This window comes from Dryobates pubescens, chromosome 23, assembly GCF_014839835.1.
Source record: "Dryobates pubescens isolate bDryPub1 chromosome 23, bDryPub1.pri, whole genome shotgun sequence".
NCBI lineage: Eukaryota > Metazoa > Chordata > Aves > Piciformes > Picidae > Dryobates > Dryobates pubescens.
In genome coordinates, this window is record NC_071634.1 from 6,576,430 (window position 1) to 6,598,559 (window position 22,130).

The 22,130-nt window shown below is 45.8% G+C and overlaps 1 protein-coding gene across 1 annotated transcript in view; it reads left to right on the forward strand.

The window, feature by feature from the left end:
* CPZ (carboxypeptidase Z) overlaps window positions 1-20,717 on the forward strand; it is a 38,592-nt gene extending 17,875 nt beyond the window's left edge. The window contains exons 5-11 of the mRNA XM_009909052.2: window positions 1,099-1,295; window positions 2,457-2,618; window positions 6,868-7,026; window positions 11,702-11,837; window positions 13,561-13,700; window positions 17,643-17,742; window positions 20,212-20,717. Of these exons, the coding sequence (XP_009907354.2) occupies window positions 1,099-1,295; window positions 2,457-2,618; window positions 6,868-7,026; window positions 11,702-11,837; window positions 13,561-13,700; window positions 17,643-17,742; window positions 20,212-20,567 (1,250 nt within the window). The 3' untranslated portion in view covers window positions 20,568-20,717. The remainder of the gene's footprint in view (window positions 1-1,098; window positions 1,296-2,456; window positions 2,619-6,867; window positions 7,027-11,701; window positions 11,838-13,560; window positions 13,701-17,642; window positions 17,743-20,211) is intronic.
* Window positions 20,718-22,130: the final 1,413 nt, after the last annotated feature.

The following is a 22,130-nucleotide window of genomic DNA, read 5'->3' on the forward strand; positions in this document are numbered from 1 at the left end:
GCTGGCACAACAGCTCTGTGCCAGCCCTCCTTAAGTGTCTAGTGCTGAAGGTTGGCCAGGATCAAAGAGGAGGATGAAAGGCCAGACAGGAAAGGATGCCTCCACACTGCATCTATTTTACACTTTCCATTAGTCTCTAAGGAAGGATGGAAACTGAGAGAATAACTGCAGGGAACTGTGAAGTTTTATGTTTCTAATAGCTCTATTCCAAGGCTATTTAGCCTAAATGCCACTTTTTATGCACGACCTAATTTCTGTTCCAAGTCAAGGGGTTGATGTATTACACATCTGCAGGTCGTTTCCAGGATCTGTGACAATGTAAGGCACTGAGGCTGCCCAGGCTCAATGAGTCTGCCAGGGGTGTGTTTTGTCCCTTCCCAGCCATGGCTTGGCATTTTTGTTTGCAGCATTCTTTGTTCACAGTTAATGATGAGCCCAGCAAAAGCTCAGGGCAATGATTGCCTCTGGTGGCCTGAGATCCTGAAGGAGTGGACTTGCTGTGTTTCACACTATTGAAATAGGAAGGCTGAGGGACTTGGGGCTTTTTAGCCTAGAGAGAGAAAAACTGAGAGGGGATCTTCTCAATCTTAGCAATACTTAATGGGTGGGTGTCAGGAGGATGGGGCCAGTGTGCTTTCAGTAGCTCCCAGTGACAGGACAAGAGGTAATGGGCACAAACCTGAACATAGGAAGTTCCATCTAAACATGAGGAGGAAGTTCTTTGCTTTAAGGGTGGTGGAGCACTGAAACAAGCTGCCCAGAGTAGTGGCGGAGTCTCCATCTCTGGAATCATTCAAAACCCACCTGGATGCTGTCCTGTGCAACCTGCTCTAAGTGAACCTGCTCTGACAGTTGTGTTGGCCTGGATGATCTCCAGAGGTCCCTTCCAGCCCCTGCCATTCTGTGATTCTGCTGCTGAGCTGACTTGCCAGGCAGGGAAATTCACCTGGAACTGATGTGCTAGTTACAAAGACATATGCATTAAATCAGTGTGAAGAACGCTTCCTGAATCATCAGTAAGCTATTTGGGCTGCTCTGCTTTGGGGAACCATCCAGGTATAATCAAATTAAAGCATCTCATTACTTCATATTCCACAGTCAAGCCAGAATTTAAATACATTGGCAATATGCATGGAAATGAAGTTGTGGGGAAAGAATTGCTGATATACCTTGCTCAGTACCTGTGCTCAGAGTATCTGCTCGGGAACCCTCGCATCCAGACCCTGATTAACAGCACCAGAATTCATCTCCTGCCTTCCCTCAACCCTGATGGCTATGAGCTGGCTGCAGAAGAGGTAAAAGACTTTGTGTAAGGAAACGTTCAGGGCTTCGTGTTTCTGAGGTTCCCCATGGGAAAGGACAAGGTGGGAAGGGGGGTGGGAGGGAGTGTTAACAATCAGCAGCCAGAATCCCAGGTTGATTTGGTGGCAGGTTGCTTTCCAAAGATGATATGAGCAGAGAGAAGAGGAAACCAGAGCTTTGTTTGCCATTCGTGCTGCCTGCCTGCGCTGACGCGGCAGTGACTGTGTTACTTGATCAGACGTTTGGCACTTTCTGATCTCAGTTCCAGAACAAAATGCCCACTGACTCACTCTGAGCACTTGCAAGTTGTTTTATAAAGAAGTCTTGTTCAATACTATGGAGCAGATGTTCTTCTAGAAGAGGAGGAATACATGGAATAAAATGTGAATATCAGGCATAATAAGCACAACGAAATGTGGAAAGGGATGCCCAGAGAAGCTGGGGATCTCTCATCCCTGGAAGTGTTTAAGACCAGGCTGGGTGAGGCTGCAACCAACCTGATCCAGTGCAAGGTGTCCTTGTCCACAGCAGGGGTTTGGAGCATGATGATCTTTAGGGTTCCTTCCAACTCAAGCCAGGCTGTGTTTCTTTGCTGTCGTGCTTGCATCATGGGTGGCAGCGTTCAGAGACCTGCCAGTGTCTGAAGGAGACCTCTGAAAGCAAAACTTCTGTTACACGTTACCTGCTGTTCTTCTTTCCACCCCACTTTTATCCCTAGCACCATTAACATGGAAGTAGGGCCTTTCTTTTTCTGCAGTGCTCATCTGATGAGCTCTTTCTGTTGTGTGAGTCTGGGGTGATTGCATTCTGCCTGATCCAGCCTTGGAGCGTCAGCTGTGTGTTCCTTTTCTCCTCCTCTAACCCACTCTGCATGCTGCTCGGTGCTGAGTAAGAAGCTGCTGTGTTCCATTTGTGAGTCACATCAGTGGTGAATTAAATGCCTCCTGCCTGCTTGTTAGTGCCTCAGTGTCCATGGGGATCAAAAATGATTAGTAAATGTGGATTAATAAGTGTGGCTTTTGAACAGGACAGACATTTTCACTTACTTCATCTGAAACTTTCCTTTGGTTGAAATGACATTTCAAACAATGGCTAGAATGTGAGGTTTTGACTCAGGAGGTGGCTCTGAGCTTGGCTGTTATCTTGCAACTTAGGGAGCTGGTTACAATGGATGGGTCATTGGACGACAAACAGCTCAGAACTTGGACCTGAACAGAAATTTCCCTGATTTGACATCTGAGGCTTACAGAAGAGCTGAGATCCGTGGTGCCCGCCTTGACCACATCCCCATTCCACAATCCTACTGGTGGGGTAAGGTATGAATTACAGCTTTTATAAATCACATCTGCTAAAGAGCAACGTGGGAGTGAAGATTGCTTGCTTTGAAGTCATTCTCTGGTAATCATAGAATCAATAAGGTTGGAAAAGACCTCAAAGATCATCGAGTCCAACCTGTCACCCAACACCTCATGACTACTAAACCATGGCACCAAGTGCCACATCCAATCCCTTTTTGAACACCTACCTACCACCACAATTTGCCTGTGACCTGAATGGCCCTAAAAAAATCTCTCTGCTGGCTGCAGTTTCACATGCTTGAGAAACCTGGCAGTGAGGGTCTGGCAGCCTCACACTTCTCTCCTCTGCTGGTGGTACCACAGAACAGCCTCCCGTGGCAGGTTCCATTTTGTCAGGCTGATGAACCTGTGGCTCTTAGAGCAGTTGGCTCTGTGCATGTGAAAGCATTAGATCAGATGCTCCAACACCAGCCTCTCAGCTCTCAATTACTTAATAGTGTTTATTACCTGCCTTATTAAAGTCATTATCTGGGTATTGCAGGGCATTGTACAAAGATCAGAAAATGGAAAGCAAGCTCCTAGCCAACCCCATAAGCTCAGGAGAGCTCTTGTTCCCCTGTAACCCTCTCTGTACAGCCTGTTTTGTTCCCTATCATTAGGAATTATTGTAATAAGTGGTCTGAGGGCTCAGACTGAGAGACTTCACCTTCATCTGAAATGAAGTCGGTTAAATTGACTTGGTTCAAACAGAATTTGGATGCCTGTGCCAGGGGAGGCTGGCAGAGTCTTTAGGAAAATGAGTCTGGTTGCTTCTAAAAGGGGGAGAAAAAAAGAAATCTTAGTGCTTAATTGCAGTCTAATTGGCAGAAATGGGATGCAGGTTTAAAAAGGGTAGTGGCCATTCCCTGTGCTTAGGCAGAAAGAATTCAGCTGTTTTCTAACCGTGTCCCAAATTGTCCTTGTGAGCTGGATGCTTTAAAATTGATCTCCTCTGACTGAAAAGCAAGAGCCCCAGTTGAGAAAAAAAAGAAAGCACAACCAAACCCCAAACCAAACAACAAAACCTAAGCCCAAAAGTTCAAACCCCACATTAAAGGAAGAAGCCTGGGAATAGTGAAAGGCCAGAAAGACACAGAGAGCATCTGCTCTCATCCGGTGGAGCTGCACCAGGATGTTCAAAGCCTTAATCACTCTGCATGATGTCACTGAAATGTTATTAGGATAAAAACAGTGACACTGAAACTCCTGACTTTCCACAACACTCCCTTCAGTAAGAGGTTGGCTCTGGGACACAGTAGGTGTCACAGGGCTTGTGCAAGTATCTAGTGAGGGAGTTGGCTGCTCGGGGTGGAGGGACTGAATTTAGGAGCTCTGGACGCCTCACCCTTGCTCACTGAACTGCAGAAGCAACTCAGAAATCTTTTTATTGAGGCCTGAGGTTGCTGTTTGAAAGCAGGGCTGGTTCTAGCATCAGGCATGTCCTCTCAGGATGGGCAGCAGGAGAATGGGGCAGCTGCAGGCAGGTCAGGGACCTCCTGAGAGTTTAAGGCAGCATCCTTCTGGGGAGTGCTGGTGCTACAGGGTTTGGAGGGTGTGGGTTTGGTACCAGGTCTTCAGCCATCCCACAGTGAGCCCCCAGACAGGGATCCATGGAGCAAGCAGTGACACAGCCACCTGACATCTGGTCTTCAGAAAGATTGGGCTTAGAGGATGAGCAGCACGCTTTTGAGGGCTCAGTTTAGAGTGGCTGGTTGAGTCCCAAATTCCTCTGGGACAAAGTTCACTATCAAACCATCCCAGGGCACTAAGAAAAGACCAGAAAAGCAAATACTTTGTTGCACTTCTTCAGACACTGTCAGGTTCCCTGTCACAAAGCCTGGAGGACTCTTTTCTTCTTCTCTGTGAGTGGGTGTGTGAGACTGAACAAACAGCAGGGCATTTGTCCTGGCCTTTTGGAGTACCCTTTATCTGCCTCTTAAAAAACATTTTCCAGGTCATGCCCTTCCTGCAAACTCTGTGTCTAATCTTCCCACTTGTGCAAGAAGACCTTGGCCAGGTTTCTGGTGTGCCAAGTGCATGCTGGTCAGATTTGACCTCTTACATCTCACCTTTTTATTTTTTAAGTTGTCTTTTTATAAATCAAGGTTGAGGTGTTGGGCACAAACTTGAACACAGCAAGTTCCCAATCATGAGGAGGAACTCACAGAATCACAGAATCACCAAGGTTGGAAGAGACCTCAAAGATCATCAAGTCCAACCTGTCACCCAACACCTCATGACTAAACCATGGCACCAAGTGTCACATCCAATCCCCTCTTGAACACCTCCAGGGATGGTGACTCCACCACCTCCCTGGGCAGCACATTCCAATGGCTAACAACTCCGTCTGTGAAGAACTTTCTCCTCACCTCCAGCCTAAACTTCCCCTGGCATAGCTTGAGACTGTGTCCTCTTGTTCTGGTGCTGCTTGCCTGGGAGAAGAGACCAACCCCCACCTGGCTACAACCTCCCTTCAGGTAGTTGTAGAGAGCAATAAGGTCTCCCCTGAGCCTCCTCTTCTCCAGGCTAAGCAACCCCAGCTCCCTCACAGGGCTGTGCTCCAGAGCCCTCCTCAGCCTCGTTGCCCTTCTCTGGACATGCTCAAGAGTCTCAATGTCCTTCTTAAATTGAGGAGCCCAGAACTGGACACAGTACTCAAGCAGAGCAAGCAAGAATGTCTATTATTGTCATGTACAGGACTCCAGGGGTTTAGTCTGGTTGGGGTTTGTGTGTTTGGAGGGTTTTGTGTACTTTTTTTCCCTGGCTGAGTCACTGTTACTAGTCATTGGCCACTCTGAGATCCTGACTGGCTGGTTTGCTGATGGCTGGTGGAAGCAAAGCAAAGAGTGAGCTATAACATTAGCCCTATGTAGATGCAGAACTAAGTCCATCATAACAGATCTTGCTCGTTGTTTTAAACCCCATCTATCTGCACTCGTGCAAATCAAAGTCTGGATTAGCAGCCTCTGCCCTCGGTCCACTTTTCCTCTGGTAACTTCACAAGCTGCAAGGAAAAGTACTTCAGGTCCCTTAAGGACACTGGTGTGTGCCTGGGCTTGCAGGGACTGGCCGGCAGATGACACTGTTAGTCCTAAGAACCGTCTAACACCGCAGCAGGGTCCTGAAACTGCTCCTCAGAGAAGGGGAAGGAGCATTCCAGGGGCAGATGAGTGCCTGAGCATCTTTGGGAGTTCAGTGCCTGCTCCCTCGGCCAGTGCTGCTGAGCAGGGCCTGTCAAAGACCTTTTGGGACTGATCTGCAGCAACTCACTGCAGCTAAACTGCTATACCTCCATCACTTTTCATTTATTCCAGTATCTGAAGGGGGCTACGAGAAAGCTGGGGAGGGACTTTTCAGGGTGTCAGGTAAACTAGGGGGAATGGAACAAAACTAGAAATGGGTAGGTTCAGATCAGATGTTAGGAAGAAGTTCTTCCCCATGAGGGTGGTGAGACACTGGCACAGGTTGCCCAGGGAGGTGATAGAAGCCTCATTCCTGCAGGTTTTTAAGCCAGGCTGGATGTGGCTGTGAGCAACCTGATCTAGTGTGAGGTGTCCCTGGCCATGTCAGGGGGGTTGGAACTAGATGATCCTTGAGGTCCCTTCCAGCCCTGACAATTCAATGATTCTAGTTGCAGATAAGCCTGAACCAAAGGATACTTGCTTTAGTGGTCATGATAGGGTTGGGTTGATGGCTGGACTGGATCTTAGAGGTCTTTTCCTACCTTAGTGATTTTATAGCAAGCGAGACAATGTGCTTCCAACAAGTGCTGAGAATTACAAATTGAGCCCTGTGTTCCTGTTTATCCATCCAAAGTCCATCCTGCTGAGTCAGAAATTGAATTGGATTAGGAGATAGTTTTGCAAGTAGCAGTACAACACTGTCATTTTTCAAGCCTAAGCTGCTGTCAGCATCACTTTGAACTGCTGAAAATGTCAATGCAACAAAAAGTTACTCTTCTGTCAAAGTTCCTCTTTGTTGTTTTTGGGTTTGGGGTTGTTTTCTGCAGTTCTTCCACAGTGAACAGTTTGTTTCCTCTGTTCCCTTGAGCAAACTGGGGCTCTTCCTCTATTATTCATTGGAATGGAAGAAGCAAGCAGCCTCAGCATTCTTCTTTCTGACACACTCCCTTCTCTGCTGGGCTTCTTCCTGCCCAGGATGAAACCCCCTTTGGAGCTGCCAGACTATTGACAGTTGTGGTTTTGTTTTGTTTTCTCCTGGATTTCAGGTTGCCCCTGAGACAAAAGCAGTCATGAAGTGGTCGAGATCTATCCCGTTTGTGCTCTCTGCCAGCCTCCATGGGGGTGAGCTGGTTGTGACTTATCCTTATGACTATTCAAGGCATCCTATGGAGGAAAAGATGTTCTCCCCTACACCTGATGAGAAGGTAATATTGATTTGGCAGGGTGAGCTCCTCAGAAGGATTTCCACCTGTGAAACTATGGTGGCTCTTGCTTTTAACAAGTGACAAATATGGATTCATTTAGGTGATAAACAAGTGTGATTACAGAAGCATGTGTGTGTCAAATATGTAATACATTGCACATTAATGCATATATATTACATGATTTATGCACTTGCTTAATGTGCTTTAAAATTAGGATACTTTACACACTAACAGTTTGATCTGTAAATACTGACCCATGTTTTGTGAGGCCAAACATGACTTCAGAAGTTACATGTCTGATGAGGAAAGCCTGAGAGACCTATGGCTGTTTTGTCTGGAGAAGGGAAGACTGAGAGGGGACCTTATGAATATCTATAAATACCTGAGGGGTGGGTGCCAAGAACAGGCCAGGCTCTTTTCAGTGGTGTCCTGTGACAGGATGAGGAGGAGTCACCATCCCTGGAAGTGTTTAAAAAGAGACTGGATGGGGTGCTGGGTGCCATGGTTTAGTTGATTAGATGGTGTTGGGTGATAGGTTGGACTCAATGATCTCAAAGGTCTTTTCCAACCTGGTTAATTCTGTATTCTGTATTCAAACTGGAACCCAGGAAGCTCCACCTCAACATGATGAAAAAACTTCTTTACTGTGAGAGTGATGAAGCACTGGAGCAGGCTGCATGGAGAGGTTGTGGAGTCTCCCTATCTGGAGACTTTCAAAACCCACCTGGATGTATTCCTGGGCGATCCTGCTTTGGCAGAGGGATTGGACTCAATGATCTCCAGACATCCTTTCCAACTCCTTACATTCTGTGATCCTATGGTGTGAAATGCCAGGCTTTTCCTATACACCCATGACTTCCAGAAGAGAAGGATTAGATAGTGTTGGATGATAGGTTGGACTTGATGATCTCAAAGGTCTCTTCCAACCTGGGTAATTCTATTCTATTCTATTCTATTCTATTCTATTCTATTCTATTCTATTCTATTCTACTCTACTCTACTCTACTCTACTCTACTCTACTCTACTCTACCCTACCCTACCCTACCCTACCCTACCCTATCCTATCCTATCCTATCCTATCCTATCCTATCCTATCCTATCCTATCCTATCCTATCCTAAGCCTGACCAGCAGCATTATTTCCCGTGCAGGAAATCAAAGCAGCTGGGCTGCCATATGGTGGCAGCCTTGTAACGTTTATTCCAGCTCTGATGCACAGGAATGGTTTTCCCCTCTGGTCCCTGGGAGGTTCCCCATTTGGGACTCGCTGTAAATCTTCTGTGAAATTTTTTGCCATCTTCCCTATTTCCCTTTGGTTTCCTCAATCTAGTATTCATTGCCGACATGCCCACGAGGAGGGCAGCTCAGTTTTCAGCCTTCTAGCGTGTGTTAGAGATGTCCCTGGCCTCTTAGGAAGAAGTGGTTCTTTTCTATAAGAAACTGAGGTTGAAAATAGTCAGAAGCTGATCTTTGACTTGGAGCATCTGTTCTCTTTGGGCTTGGCTCTGGCCTGACTTCTTCGGAAGCGACAGTTCTCAGCAGCACATGGCTAATATTTACATACTGGTGGCTATTAAACCTTTTCTGTATCAATCCATTTCTTCTGAGCTGTGCCATACCTGCTGACTCTGTGTGTGACAGTGATTTAGCAGTAAAATCAACCAGGCACTGCACAGCAAAAATAGCTGGTGAGTGGCAAGGAAAGCTCCAGAAGCTTTTGGTGAAGATGAGGGGAAGTCATCAGCCTGTGCACCTACATCCAAGTGCCTGAGCTAGGAGTATCCTGATGGATGCAGAGATGGTGGAGAAATACGGCCATGAGTGCTTTAGCAAGCAGTTCACCTGTCAGATGGAAGGGCTGCAGTCCCTCCATCATCTCCAGTCAGGGACAGCAGATGTGTTTGATTTAGATGATCATAAAATCATAGAACTGTTGAGGTTGGAAGCAAACTTTGAGATCATTGAGTCCAACAGCTCACCTAGGGCTCACATCCCACCATTGCTGCTAAGCCTCTGCCACTAAACCACATCACTCAGCACCACATTCACTCTTAACACCTCCAGGGATGGCGAGATCCATGACTCATGATACTGTAGCTGCTGAGTGTATTGCTCTCTGAGCACATTCTGACTTCACAAAAACTTTATTTTGGATTTCATTTCTTCACTCATTTGTGCTAGTGGCCAGGCAAAAGCCTTGAGCCTTGTGGTGTGAAAGAAGAAAAGACTTGGTCACTGGAAATAAAACATCTGCAGGTGTCTTTGGGAAAGGAACACATTCATAAGTCACCCAGGCACCTTCTAAACTTCCATCAAATATCTTCCACAGGAGGTTCAGAGCTAGGACCCAAACTCCCAAATTAAAGATCTTGGTCCTGGCCCCAAAATAGTGATGGAAAAAGTTCTTCTTAACATCTTTAATTACCATCCATTTCTTGTCTTCTCTTTGAAGGCGACCTAATTGTCTGGGATGGGCAACACAAATATAAACTCAAGGGAGATGCAAAAGCATTTTGCATTGTCAGGACTCTTAGTGTTTGGCCATCAGAAGTGTTTTGGTACATTTTCTTTACTCTTACAGTGCAGTCTCTTTCCACCTTTCCTTGGTCACCTACCTGATCCCATAACTGACTCTTGATAACAACATAGAATCACAGAGTGGCTTAGATTGGAAGGGACCTTGGAGGTCAGCATCAAGGATACAGCTTTAGGATTGCTTCTAAACCGGGATTTTAAGCACCAAACTTCTTGCACACATTGTCTCAAGCAACATGCAGTGGGAGTCATGCTGCTGGGTAGTAGGATCTGAAAATTGCTTTCTTTATGGTGCTGAAATCTGGAATTAGAGCTTTCAGATAAGCAGAAAGGAGAGGTGGGATTTCTGTGCAAAGTTGGCACAAACATTGGAGAAAAGTGACAAGAACCTGATTGAAAGAAACAGTTTCTGCAGATCACTGCTGTTTCTTCTGTCTTCACTACATGTACCTGTCACTTTTGCTCTCTGGGTGGTGGCTCCTCTGCTATTCAGCAGTATCAACACTCTTAGGGAATCAGTGGTGACATCCTCCACCACCACATCCTGTCCTTCACTTTTTAGGAACGGTTTCTGCCCTGTAAAGAAGCAACTGTCACTGAGATCAGCCTGGCAGGTTGTCTTGTGAGAGTGATGAGTGCAAAGCAAATTGACACTGTCTATTTTAAACAGCAGCAGCCAACGTGAAGACCTGGTGAGGCTGAGGTTGGTGTTGGCATTCTTGAAAGGGTGAAAATAGCAAGAACTAATTTCAGCTTCAAAACCTGAGATCTGAAGTACAATCAAGCCCTCTGCTCCTGCCCCAGACGATAGGACGACATCAAATATAACAAAATCCACTGGTTACTAAATGTTGGCTCAGACTAGATGAAATGAATCCCAGAGAAGGACTTTGGAGAAGAAGGAAAATAAAAACTGGCTAGCAAAATATCTTTGCATGGAGGTTCACCCTCTCCATCAGTCTTGAGGATGCAGAGTGTCTCACTGGGCTCACAACACCAACAGTTACTAGCGGCAAGAAATCACAGAACCTTAAAATTGTTTGGGTTGGAAATGACCTCTAAGATCATTGAGTCCAACCATTGACCTAGCATCACTGTCACTACTAAGCCACATCCCAAAGTGCAGTGTCCACAAGTGTTTTAAACACCTCCAGGGACTCCACCACCTCCCTGGGCAGCCTGTTCCAATGCCTGAACACACTTGCAGCAAAGAAATTTTTCTTAATCTCTAACCCAAACTTCCCCTGGTGCAACTTGAGGCCATTTCCTCTCATTCTATCACTCAACACTAGGGAGACTAGAATTAACCAGGTTGGAAAAGACCTTCGAGATCATTGTGTCCAACCTATCATCCAACACTATCTAATCAACTAAACCTTGGCACCAAGCACGCCATCCAGTCATGGGGACTCCACCACCTCCCTGGGCAGCACATTCCAATGGCCAGTCTCTCTTTCTATGAATAACTTCTCCCTAACATCCAGCCTGAACCTCCCCTGCTGCAGCTTGAGACTGTGTCCTCTTGTTCTGGTGCTGGTTGCCTGGGAGAAGAGACAAACCCCCACCTGGCTACAACCTCCCTTCAGATAGTTGTAGACAGCAAGAAGGTCTCTCCTGAGTTTCCTCTTCTCCAGGCTAAAGAACCCCAGCTCCCTCAGCCTCTCCTCACAGGGCTGTGCTCCAAACCCCTCCCCAGCTTTGTTGCCCTTCTCTGGCCACATTCCAGCAACTCAACATCTTTGCTAAACTGAGGAGCCCAGAACTGGACACAGGACTCAAGGGGTGGCCTAACCAGTGCTGACTTCAGGGCAGAATGACCTCCCTGCTCCTGCTGGCCACACTGTTCCTGATACAGTCCAGGATGCCATTGATATTCTTGGCCACCTGGGCACACTTCATGGCCCAGGTCCCTTTCTGCCTGGCTGCTCTCCAGCCACTCTGACCCCAGCCTGTAGCACTGCATGGGGTTGCTGTGGCCAATGTGTAGAACCCAGCACTTAGATGTGTTCAATCTCATGCCCTTGGACTCCGCACCAGCACCCACCTCACTGCAGCCTCCTTTTGGGTAATTGTAGAGAACAACAATGAGAGTGTTTACAGTTTGTGAAAGCAAATGTCTCTGGCAACCCTCTTGTTGCAGATGTTCAAAATGCTGGCCAAAGCCTACGCAGATGCACACCCAGTCATCTCCGACCGATCCGAACTCCGCTGCGGGGGCAACTTTGTAAAACGTGGAGGTATTATAAATGGTGCTGAGTGGTACAGCTTCACTGGAGGTAAAACCACTTTACCATCATATCAAGTGAGGTAAAACCTCTATATGACCTTTATGAGACACAAGGGTTTGATTGAAATCATTTTATTCATCTCCATTTGCTTTAGGTCAGGTGCCTGCAACACGTAACCTGTAAGGGATTTAAGGCGCACAGCTGTGTGTTGGTGATGGTTTTGTACCCTGGGATGTATTCAGCCCTGCTGTGACCTGTAGGAAGTTAATGAGTTATACAAGGGTCAAATATATTACAGTATCACAGTATCACTAAGGTTGGAAGAGACCTCGAGGATCATTGAGTCCAGTCTGTCACCATAGACCTCATGACTAGACCATGGCATCAAGTGCCACGTCCAGTCCCTTCTTGAACACCTCCAGGGATGGTGACTCCACCACCTTCCTGGGCAGCACATTCCAATGATGAATGACTCTCTCAGTGAAGAACTTTCTCCTCACCTCGAGTCTAAGTCTCTCCTGGCACAGCTTGAGACTGTGTCCCCTTTTTCTGGTGCTGGTTGCCTGGGAGAGGAGACCAACCCCTTCCTGGCTACAACCACCTTTCAGGTAGTTGTAGAGGGCAATGAGGTCACCCCTGATCCTCCTCTTCTCCAGGCTAAACAATGCCAGCTCCCTCAGCCTCTCCTCACAGGGCTGTGCCTCTCCCCAGCCCTGTTGCCCTTCTCTGGACACATTCAAGTGTCTCGATGTCCTTCTTAAACTGAGGGGCCCAGAACTGGACACAGGACTCAAGGTGTGACCTAACCAGTTGTGGTAGGTTGTGGTAGGCTTAGCTCTCCCTCCTCCACAGAGTAAGAAACCACAGCTAACTCAGTCGAAGAGCAAAAGCTATATATTTACAAGCATATATGGAAAGCAGGTTATATATGACACAATATATACAGGTATTTACAATATATACGCAGAAATACACAGCAAAGAGAAATAACACAACAAAAATCGCTCCCCGAGGGAGGGATCCCCTCCTTGGAACCCCCTCTCTCCCCCCCCCACCTCCCTTTTTCCCCAAAAAGGGGTTAGAGAGAGAGAAAGGCAAGTTATAAGGAAAAGAGTTGTTAGTAAGCTTCAAAAGCCCATGCAGGATTAGTGTTTGCTTATCTGAAGGCCAACTCCAGCAGTTCGCAGAAGAAGCAGGCAGGGAGAACAGGCTGAAACTCTAACTCCCCCAACTCCCAAACCGAACTGAACTGAGGAAAAAAAAATTTCCAACTGCTTCACAATCTAAAGCTGCATTTTTGTTTATCAACCAATGAAATTCATTTAGAATATCAGAATGTTTTGATTCTAGTACCGAAAACATTTAGCCAGTGTCTCAGCATTGTTTGTCCTTAAAGGCACAGTGTCAAACTGGCACACCAGTGCAGTGTATAGGGGGAGAATGACTTCCCTGCTCCTGCTGGTCACACTATTCCTGATGCATTAACCAATCCTTACCTCTCCATTATTACTTCTTGGTCAGGTGAATAACCATTTTAAATGATACTTCTCCTTTGTTGTTTTTCCCTGTGAGAAGTGTCACTGTCATTAGTTGATTTGTGGTTGAAATGAGTTGTAAATCCTGGATTTGTTGAATGCTTTTACTATTTGGGCTGTGCACACTTGTTACAATACACACAGGGGGCTGCACTCGGCTGGCTGCAACAGCCAAGCTCCACTTAAGGGTTATGTGTCTTGTTCATGATCTCTCCTTTTTCTTTTTCATCCCATAGGTATGGCAGATTTTAATTACCTTCACACAAACTGCTTTGAAGTTACTGTGGAGGTAGGATGTGAAAAGTTTCCCTTGGAGGAAGAACTCTTTACAATCTGGCATGAAAACAGAGGTGCCCTGCTGAATTACATGGAAATGGTAGGGCTCTGCTTCTGCAAAGCATTGTGCTTACACTTTGTCTTCTTTATTCTTTACCAGGTATTTATTTCTTAACTGTTTCCCTGGTTAGTTATTGAGATAGCACTGACTCAGTCATCACACTCCATCCTGGTGCCTCAGTTTGTCTAGCAGGACACGCAGGTAATACATTGCTTACATTGCAGGTAGGATGGGCACTGAGGACTCTGAAGGCCTTGAAAACAGGGAGAAAAGAAATTATCTGTAAATACTTTGGAATTGGTTTTGTTTGGAAAAGATCTTCAAAATCATCCAGTTCAGCCATTCTCTAACTCTACCAAGGCTGGGGCTAAAGCATGTCCTGCAGCACCACATTGCTGCCTCTTTGAGGCACCTCTAGAGATGGGGATTTAACCACCTCCCTTGGTAGCCTATTATGGTCTTTGAGAACCCTTTCAGGGAAGAATTTTCTTCTAAAATCCAACCTAAACATCCCCTAGTGCAGCTTGAGGCCATTTCCTCTCATTCTGTCTCTTGCTACTAGGGAGAAGAGATCAACCTCCACCTGGCTCCCACAACCTTTCAGGGAGAGTTTGGGAACAAGGGCTCCCCTGATTATCATAGAATCATAGAATCAATAAGGTTGGAAAAGACCTCAAAGATCATCAAGTCCAACCTGTCACCCAACACCTCATGACTATTAAACCATGGCACCAAGTGAATATAAATCAACTGTTCAAAATGTAATGCTAAAGAAAATATTCAGGAAAATATGGATCAACCTTTCTCTTGAAGTAAAATAAGCAAACCAAAGGAAACAAACAAACAAACAACCTCCCCCCTAAAGAACAAACAATCAAACAAAACCCCCACAAAATAAAACAATAAAATCCCCAAGATCTGTTTCCTACAGAGCTTCCTGGAACTTTCTCCTTTCTGTCTTCCATCTTTGTGGTCCAAACTCTGGCTCATGGCAGCAGATGTAGATCCAGCTATAAAGAAGGTCTAAGGATCCTACTAGAAAAGCCATTTCCACGTTTTCCACCTTGATTTCTTTAGGAAAGTAGCTTGGAAAAGATCTGAAGCCTGATCTTCTAAAGGCACAACCCCATGTCTGTGAGCATTAAACCAAAGCATGTAAAAGTCATTTTTAATGATGCCTTTAAGCTCAGCCCAAACAAATACCTCACTGACAATAAGTAAGTGAACACAGAAGCAGAAGTTGCTCATCTTTCTCTCAGCCATTAGCAGATTAGCTTTCTCCATGCCTTGTTTTGATAGAGCATGCAGTAATTTAAAATTGTTAGGAGTGTTTTTATGGCCTTTCTAAGCAACCTCTTGCTACTTGTGGTAAGTATTATCATTCAATAAAGTCTACAGTCCAGACCACCAAACTCATTTCATTTTACAGCTGTCTGATGAAAATGAGCTTTAGTGAATCCAAATGGAGCTGGGTTAAATCCATATAGATTGCAGCTGAAGTCTTCAAGATGTAAAGATTTTTATAGTGTGGGATGATGCTGTAGAAGACTATGCTGGAAAAGCTTTTTGAGTAAATGCAGGACAGTAAGCAAACCAACTTTGTAGATAAGGATGACTGAATTACTCCTGATAAGGATTAAGTCTGCCACAGCCAATTCCAACTTTTTTTCTTCTGATGGATGCCAGGCTGTTTGCTGTGTGCACAAATCTACTTGGCTTAACATGGAGTAGAATTCATTTTCATAACTGCCAATCTCTTATCCTGGTCAGAAGTGATAGCAAAAAGTCTCTCCCCAACTTCTGTGGCACAGGCTCAGGGCAACCCAAACCCCAGTGTATTTACTAAAGCAAAGCAAACCAACATTGGTAAAGAAATGTCAACCTTGTCATTTTTTAGCCCATCACGTTGTAATTGCAAAATGATTATTGAACTGGGATGAGGTCATACTGCTTTGAGTATGTCTACACTGCAAATTGAATTTGGGCCTGAGATGACTCTTCTGAACAGATTTACCTCCCTCCATCCCCCCCCCATCCATATGATAAATCCTCAAATCCATGTTGAAAAGCAAACTGCAGTGCTTCATCACAACTCTTAGAATAGAATAGAATAGAATAGAATAGAATAGAATAGAATAGAATAGAATAGAATTAACCAGGTCAGAAGAGAACTTCGAGATCATCAAGTCCAACCTATCACCCAACACCATCTAATCAACTAAACCATGGCACCAAGCACCCCATCAAGCCTCCTCCTAAACACCTCCAGTGCTGGTGACTCCACCACCTCCCTGGGCATGCCCGCATGTTCCAATGGCCAATCTATCTATGAAGAACTTCTTCCTAACATCCAGCCTAAACCTCCCCTGGTGCAGCTTGAGACTGTGTCCTCTTGTTCTGGTGCTGCTTGCCTGGGAGAAGAGACCAGCCCCCACCTGGCTACAGTCTCCCTTCAGGTAGTTGTAGAGAGCAATAAGGTCTCCCCTGAGCCTCCTCTTCTCCAAGCTAAGCAACCCCAGCTCCCTCAGCCTCTCACCACAGGCTCTTACAAATAATGCTAATGAAGCATGCCAATAAAAGATACCAATCCTTTCCATAAACTAGGACTGCCCAGGTGACCAAGAAGGCCAATGCCATCCTGGCCTGGATGAGGAACAGTGTGGCCAGCAGGAGCAGGGAAGTCATTGTGCCCTGTGCTCAGCACTGGTTAGGCCACACCTTGAGTCCTGTGTCCAGTTCTGGGCCCCTCAGTTTAGGAAAGATGTTGAGTTGCTGGAAGGTGTCCAGAGAAGGGCAACAAAGCTTGGGAGGGGTCTGGAGCACAGCCCTGTGAGGAGAGGCTGAGGGAGCTGGGGTTGCTTAGCCTGGAGAAGAGGAAGCTCAGGAGAGACCTTATTGCTGTCTACAACTATCTGAAGGGATGCTGTAGCTGGGTGGGGGTTGGTCTTTTCTCCCTGGCAACCAGCACCAGAACAAGAGGACACAGTCTCAAACTGCACCAGGGGAGGTTTAGGCTGGATGTTAGGAAGAAGTCCTTCCCAGAAAGAGAGATTGGCCATTGGAATATGCTGCCCAGGGAGGTGGTGGAGTCACCATCACTGGAGGTGTTTAGGAAGAGACTGGATGGGGTGCTTGGTGCCATGGTTTAGTTGATTAGATGGTGTTGGATGTCAGGTTGGACTCGATGATCTCAAAGATCTCTTCCAACCTGGTTAATTCTATTCTATTCCAATTTCAAGGCCCAGCTTGACAGGGTGCTGGGCTGTCTCATTTAAACTATATTCACACCCTGAAATGTTTGGACTAGATGATCCTTGAGATCTCTTCCAACCTGGAATTCTAAGAGTCTATGAATGTTTAAATGGTTAGATTTATGTTTTTCCTGTTTTGTTTTATTGGACTTCAGCTATGGTGAGCTGCTTGTGCACCTCCTGGATCACAGAATTCAAGTTGCCTCTCAGTTTGGCACCAAGCATGTTTCTCAAATCAAGCAGCTCGGTTCTGTGCCTGCAGAGAAGGGGAACAGGATATTACACACACTGCTATCATGACATCCTGACATGTAGTGAAGTGTAGGCAGTAGAGAGATGATGAGTCCCAAGCAGTTAAAGTGAGTCCTTCTCTGTGTGTATAGAGCAGCAGATTGGGGTTTTAAAGCTTTTGTTTTGCATTTGAGGTTCTGGGTCTGCGGCAGACAGTCTTCACCAGTCTTTAAATACTGTGGTCAGATCCTGAGGTGCCAGTGATCTGTGCAGAGAAGTGTTTCTTGAAGCAAATCCCAGAAAAAGTTCTTGTTGCCACCTTGGAGCTCTCAAAATAGAGGATGTGATCTGAAAGGGCATCAGCTTGGCACCCGAGAGCCTCTGTAAGAGGCTGAACCTCTTGAAAGCTGTTTCCTCTCTACAGAGATTTCCTTGTAGAAGATGAAGAGGTGATAAAGTCAGAAGTGATTCTCTTCTAACTTTTACTGTGCTTTGGCAGGTTCATCGTGGGATCAAAGGAATTGTGTCTGATAAGTTTGGCAACCCAATAAAAAACGCTCGTATTTCAGTCAGGGGCATCAGGCACGACATCACCACAGGTAATAGTTTTGATTTAAGCTTGCTCCTAGGGCAGAGTGGAATCATCTAGTCCATGGCACCAAGTGCCATGTCCAATCCCCTCTTGAACACCTCCAGGGATGGTGACTCCACCACCTCCCTGGGCAGCACATTCCAATGGCTAACAACTCTCTCTGTGAAGAGCTTTCTCCTCACCTGCAGCCTAAACTTCCCCCAGCACAGTTTGAGACTGTGTCTTCTTGTTCTGGTGCTGATTGCCTGACCAACCCTCACCTGGCTACAAGCTCCCTTCAGGTAGTTGTAGAGAGCAATAAGGTCTCCCCTGAGCCTCCTCTTCTCCAGGCTAAACACCCCTAGCTCCCTTACCCTCTCCTCGTAGGGCTGTGCTCAAGGCCTCTCCCCAGCCTTGTTGCCCTTCTCTGGACACGTTCAAGAGTCTCAATGTCCTTCTTAAATTCACCTAAAAAAGCCTCATTGGATTTGAGAGCAGCAGCACCTTAATGAAGAACTGAAGGCTCAGCTGTGGGTTTGTTTCTAGAATAAGATGAGAGAAAACATGTCAAACTGGCTGGTGAGTCTGTCACCTTGAGACTGACATAGTCCTTGCCATTGAATCTTCTGCCTGGAGCTGTCTGCTGCCCAGTAAAGCCAATATGTCTTCAGTGAGATTCAGAGCTCCACTTTTATGCTTCGTCTTTGAGGCAATATGGCAACAGCCCAGCTCAGGGGCTTTAACTCGGCTTGTGGAGTTGCAGAGCCTGATAGAATAAGTTAGCTGCAAATACTGTGAGCATGAGGTGTAGGCATTCAGGATCCACACTGCCTTCAACAACTGGAATAACTGCAGTGACTGAAGGGCCCACAGCCTTTGTTGTTCAGGTGGAAAAGCATCAATGTATGCAAGTTTCAGCCCACAGTCCTATCACAACATTGAGTTATGTCCACTTTATACCTGTCAGCAGCTGGTAACCATGTACTGAGGCATATGCAGCTGTTAATTTTCACAGTCACAAAGTCCTGAGCTTTTAGGCCCTGACTGAAATCAATGCTCGCCGTTTCTTATTGATTTCAGCGAGAAGAGGGCCGGCCAGAGGAGTGCAAAATAGGAGACAGGAATGGCAACATTTTGCTCTAATGATAGTTGCTGAATCAATTGGGAAAGCCAGAACGGTTCATAATGCAGTGGATGCTTTCCAGCTTTCCAAAATACCAACATTAGAGGGGATACAATAGTGGAGATGATGCAGATTCCTGAGCCTGGTGGGAGACTCTGGCATGAATTAGGGTCTTTTTCAAACGTCTCCCCAGACAATGGCTTCCCATTGGCAGTGGACCTTTAAAGAATTAAGGATTAAATAAGAAATGTTGTTTACATTGAAGGAAAAAGGGGTATTTGTTCTTGAGTTAGGTGGAGTTAAGAATGTCATATGATTAAGAAGTCCTTTCATTTCAGTGTTGAAATGGGCTGAGAAATTCCATGAGAAACTCGCATTAAGGCCACATTAACTCCAAGCTAAGAAAACCTACCCTTCAGAATGAAGGAAACATAAAATGAGGAATAAATACTCTGGTTTAAAACTCCCTGCTTGTGCCTGCAGGCTGGAGGAACCTTCAGCTGGAGGAAATTTGCACCAATTTTACACTAATGGCAATTTATCCCAGCTGCAGCTCTGACTCCACAGCCTAATGTGCTAAGATGTCTGCAAAGTAATTGGATGTAATATAATCAAAGCAGGGATTTCTTAGCTCCTTAGACACAAGATATGTGGAGAGATATATTGCAGCCTGGATTTCACTTTCTTAGGTTTCACATAGTTTTGAATTCATTCAATTTCTTTCCTTGTACCCCTGGGAAAGCAGCCTGCAGGAAAGCTTGCCTGCCCTGGGATACAGGCACAGCAGTTACTGGGATTTTGTGCGTGAATATTACTCCACCAGCTCCCAAAGGGCAGATTTTCACAAAGGGGATCTCTTTCTTTTTCATTCAAGTGTTTGCATCTGAATTTTGGTCAAACTCTGAGCCCAAACTCCTCTGAGATCCTTTGGAAACCTGCCCCTTAAATGCTTGTGCCTGGCCTTCCAGTATCTTAAGGGGGCCTACGAGACAGCTGGGGAGGGACTTTGTAGGGTGTCAGGTAGTGATAGGACTGGGGGGAATGGAACAAAAATAGAAGTGGGTAGATTCAGATTGGATGTCAGGAAGAAGTTCTTCCCCATGAGGGTGGTGAGACATTGGAACAGGTTGCCCAGGGAGGTGGTAGAAGCTTCATCCCTGGAGGTTTTTAAGGCCAGGCTAGATGTGGCTGTGAGCAACCTGAATGAGCGTGAAGTATCTCTGTCCATGGCAGGGGGCTTGGAACTGGATGATCCTTGAGGTCCCTTCCAACCCTGACAATTCTATGATTCTGTGTGTGTGTGAGCATAGAACTATAAAGGATGCAAAGCCCAAAAGCTAAACTCAGCTTTGTTCTGTCATTATCTCTCTTAAGCTGCTGATGGAGACTACTGGCGACTGCTGCCCCCAGGGACGTACATGGTGACTGCCCAAGCAGCAGGCTACAGCAGGGTGATGAAGAAGGTCACCATCCCTGCCAAGATGAAGCAGGCTGGGCGCGTTGACTTTGTGTTGCGACCCATTGAGGGCTGGCCCAACAAGCTCCTGCGCCGCTCGATGGAAAACACCTATGACCCCTATGACCCACTGGAACATTTTGACCCTCATGCCCAACATGGGCAGCCTGAGGCTCGAAGTGGGTCATCAGTGGGCAGGGAGAAGCCTTGGTGGTGGTCTTACTTCAGCTCTCTAGACCTGCACAAACCATTGTGGCTGCTCAAGCAGCGTTGAAGGGAATGAGGGTGCTCTGCTCACCTGGCTCTGCCACCCTTCCCCCCGACTCCAGGGGTCTTTCTTCACTGCTCTTGGCAATATTTAAATGTTTCATCTGACAACACAAAGTGAATTGAAGCACACTTTCCTTTATCATTCTCTCTTCACAAACTGACTATGTTCAAGTGGTTTGCTCTATTAAAAGCCATGGTGCTCACCCGTTCACAGCCCAGCTGTTGTGCACTTTTGTCCTTGGCAATGCTCTGTACTTCTGCCCATGGAGCTAATGACCACAGTCCTTATTTATTAGGTTCCAAGTACCTGCAGTAACATATTCCTGAGCCTTTAATGCATTTTTCTACATGCCTACACATTAATGGCCATATTATAAAAACAACTTTCAGAAAGCTCTTTTCTGTCCTCTCTCTCTGTTATTTTAGCATATTAAGTCCACTTTATTAACTCTTCTACTACAACTCACAATAATTTTTAATTAGTTTATTTTTTTAAAACCCACTTTGTGGTACTGGTGTAGATTTCAGGCAGAAAAAAAGAACATTATTAGGGAACTGGCAATATATCTGCAGCTGAGTAAGTAAGAGGTTCAACAGGATCACACATCAAGTGTGATGGGCATCACTTAGGAAAGTCAAGAGCAGTAATGAGCTGTTTTCACAAGTAATCTTTCAGGAGCTAAAGGCTTCAATGTCAATAAGGTATGTTCAAAAGTTATAGGCAAGTCAATAGCAATGAGAAGATACTTACTAGATAAATTCTTGGAGGCTGTCTCTGGTACCATGAGTAGGCCCATCAAGTCAAGGAAGGAAGGAAGGAATTCAGAAGGAAGGAATGAGGAAGGGAGAGAGGAATTCAATTTTTATTTGAGATTAATACAGACAGTTCTATACTCACTTGGGAGAGAAAACTATTGGCTTCAGTTTGGATTCTGGACTAGGTTGCATAAATCTCCTTTAATATTCATTTCAACCAAGAAATGTGTGGTTATTATCTGACAGTTTTCTTTCAAAATAAACAACTAGATAAATATACAAAACCAGTTCCCTACCCACTCTGCAATATGTGCAACATGCTTAAAAGGATTGCAAGTGGCAGTGAGATGTAAGAAGCAGTAGGCAGCAGCTCTCTAATTAAAACATGAAAATGAAAGCAGGGATCAGCTCTCTCCTGCATCTCTGTGGAAGAAGTTCATGTGCAGAGTGCAATGCAAGATAGAGTTGGGAGCATAGGAAATACTCTCTGAGTAAGAAGAGAGCTAAAAATGCCTTAGTCAAACACATCCTCCTACAGCTCAAGTACCAATAACATAGGAAAGAAGTGAAAACCAACCCAAGCTGAACAAGAGAAGGCTGAGGGGAGAACTTCAGAACAAGAGGACATAGTCTGAAGCTGCAGCAGAGGAGGTTTAGGCTGGAGGTTAGGAAGAAGTTCTACACGGAGAGAGTGATTTGCCATTGGAATGTGCTGCCTGGGGAGGTGGTGGAGTCACCATCATTGGAGGTGTTTAGGAAGAGTCTTGATAGGGTGCTTGGTTGCATGGTTTAGTTGATTAGGTGGTGTTGG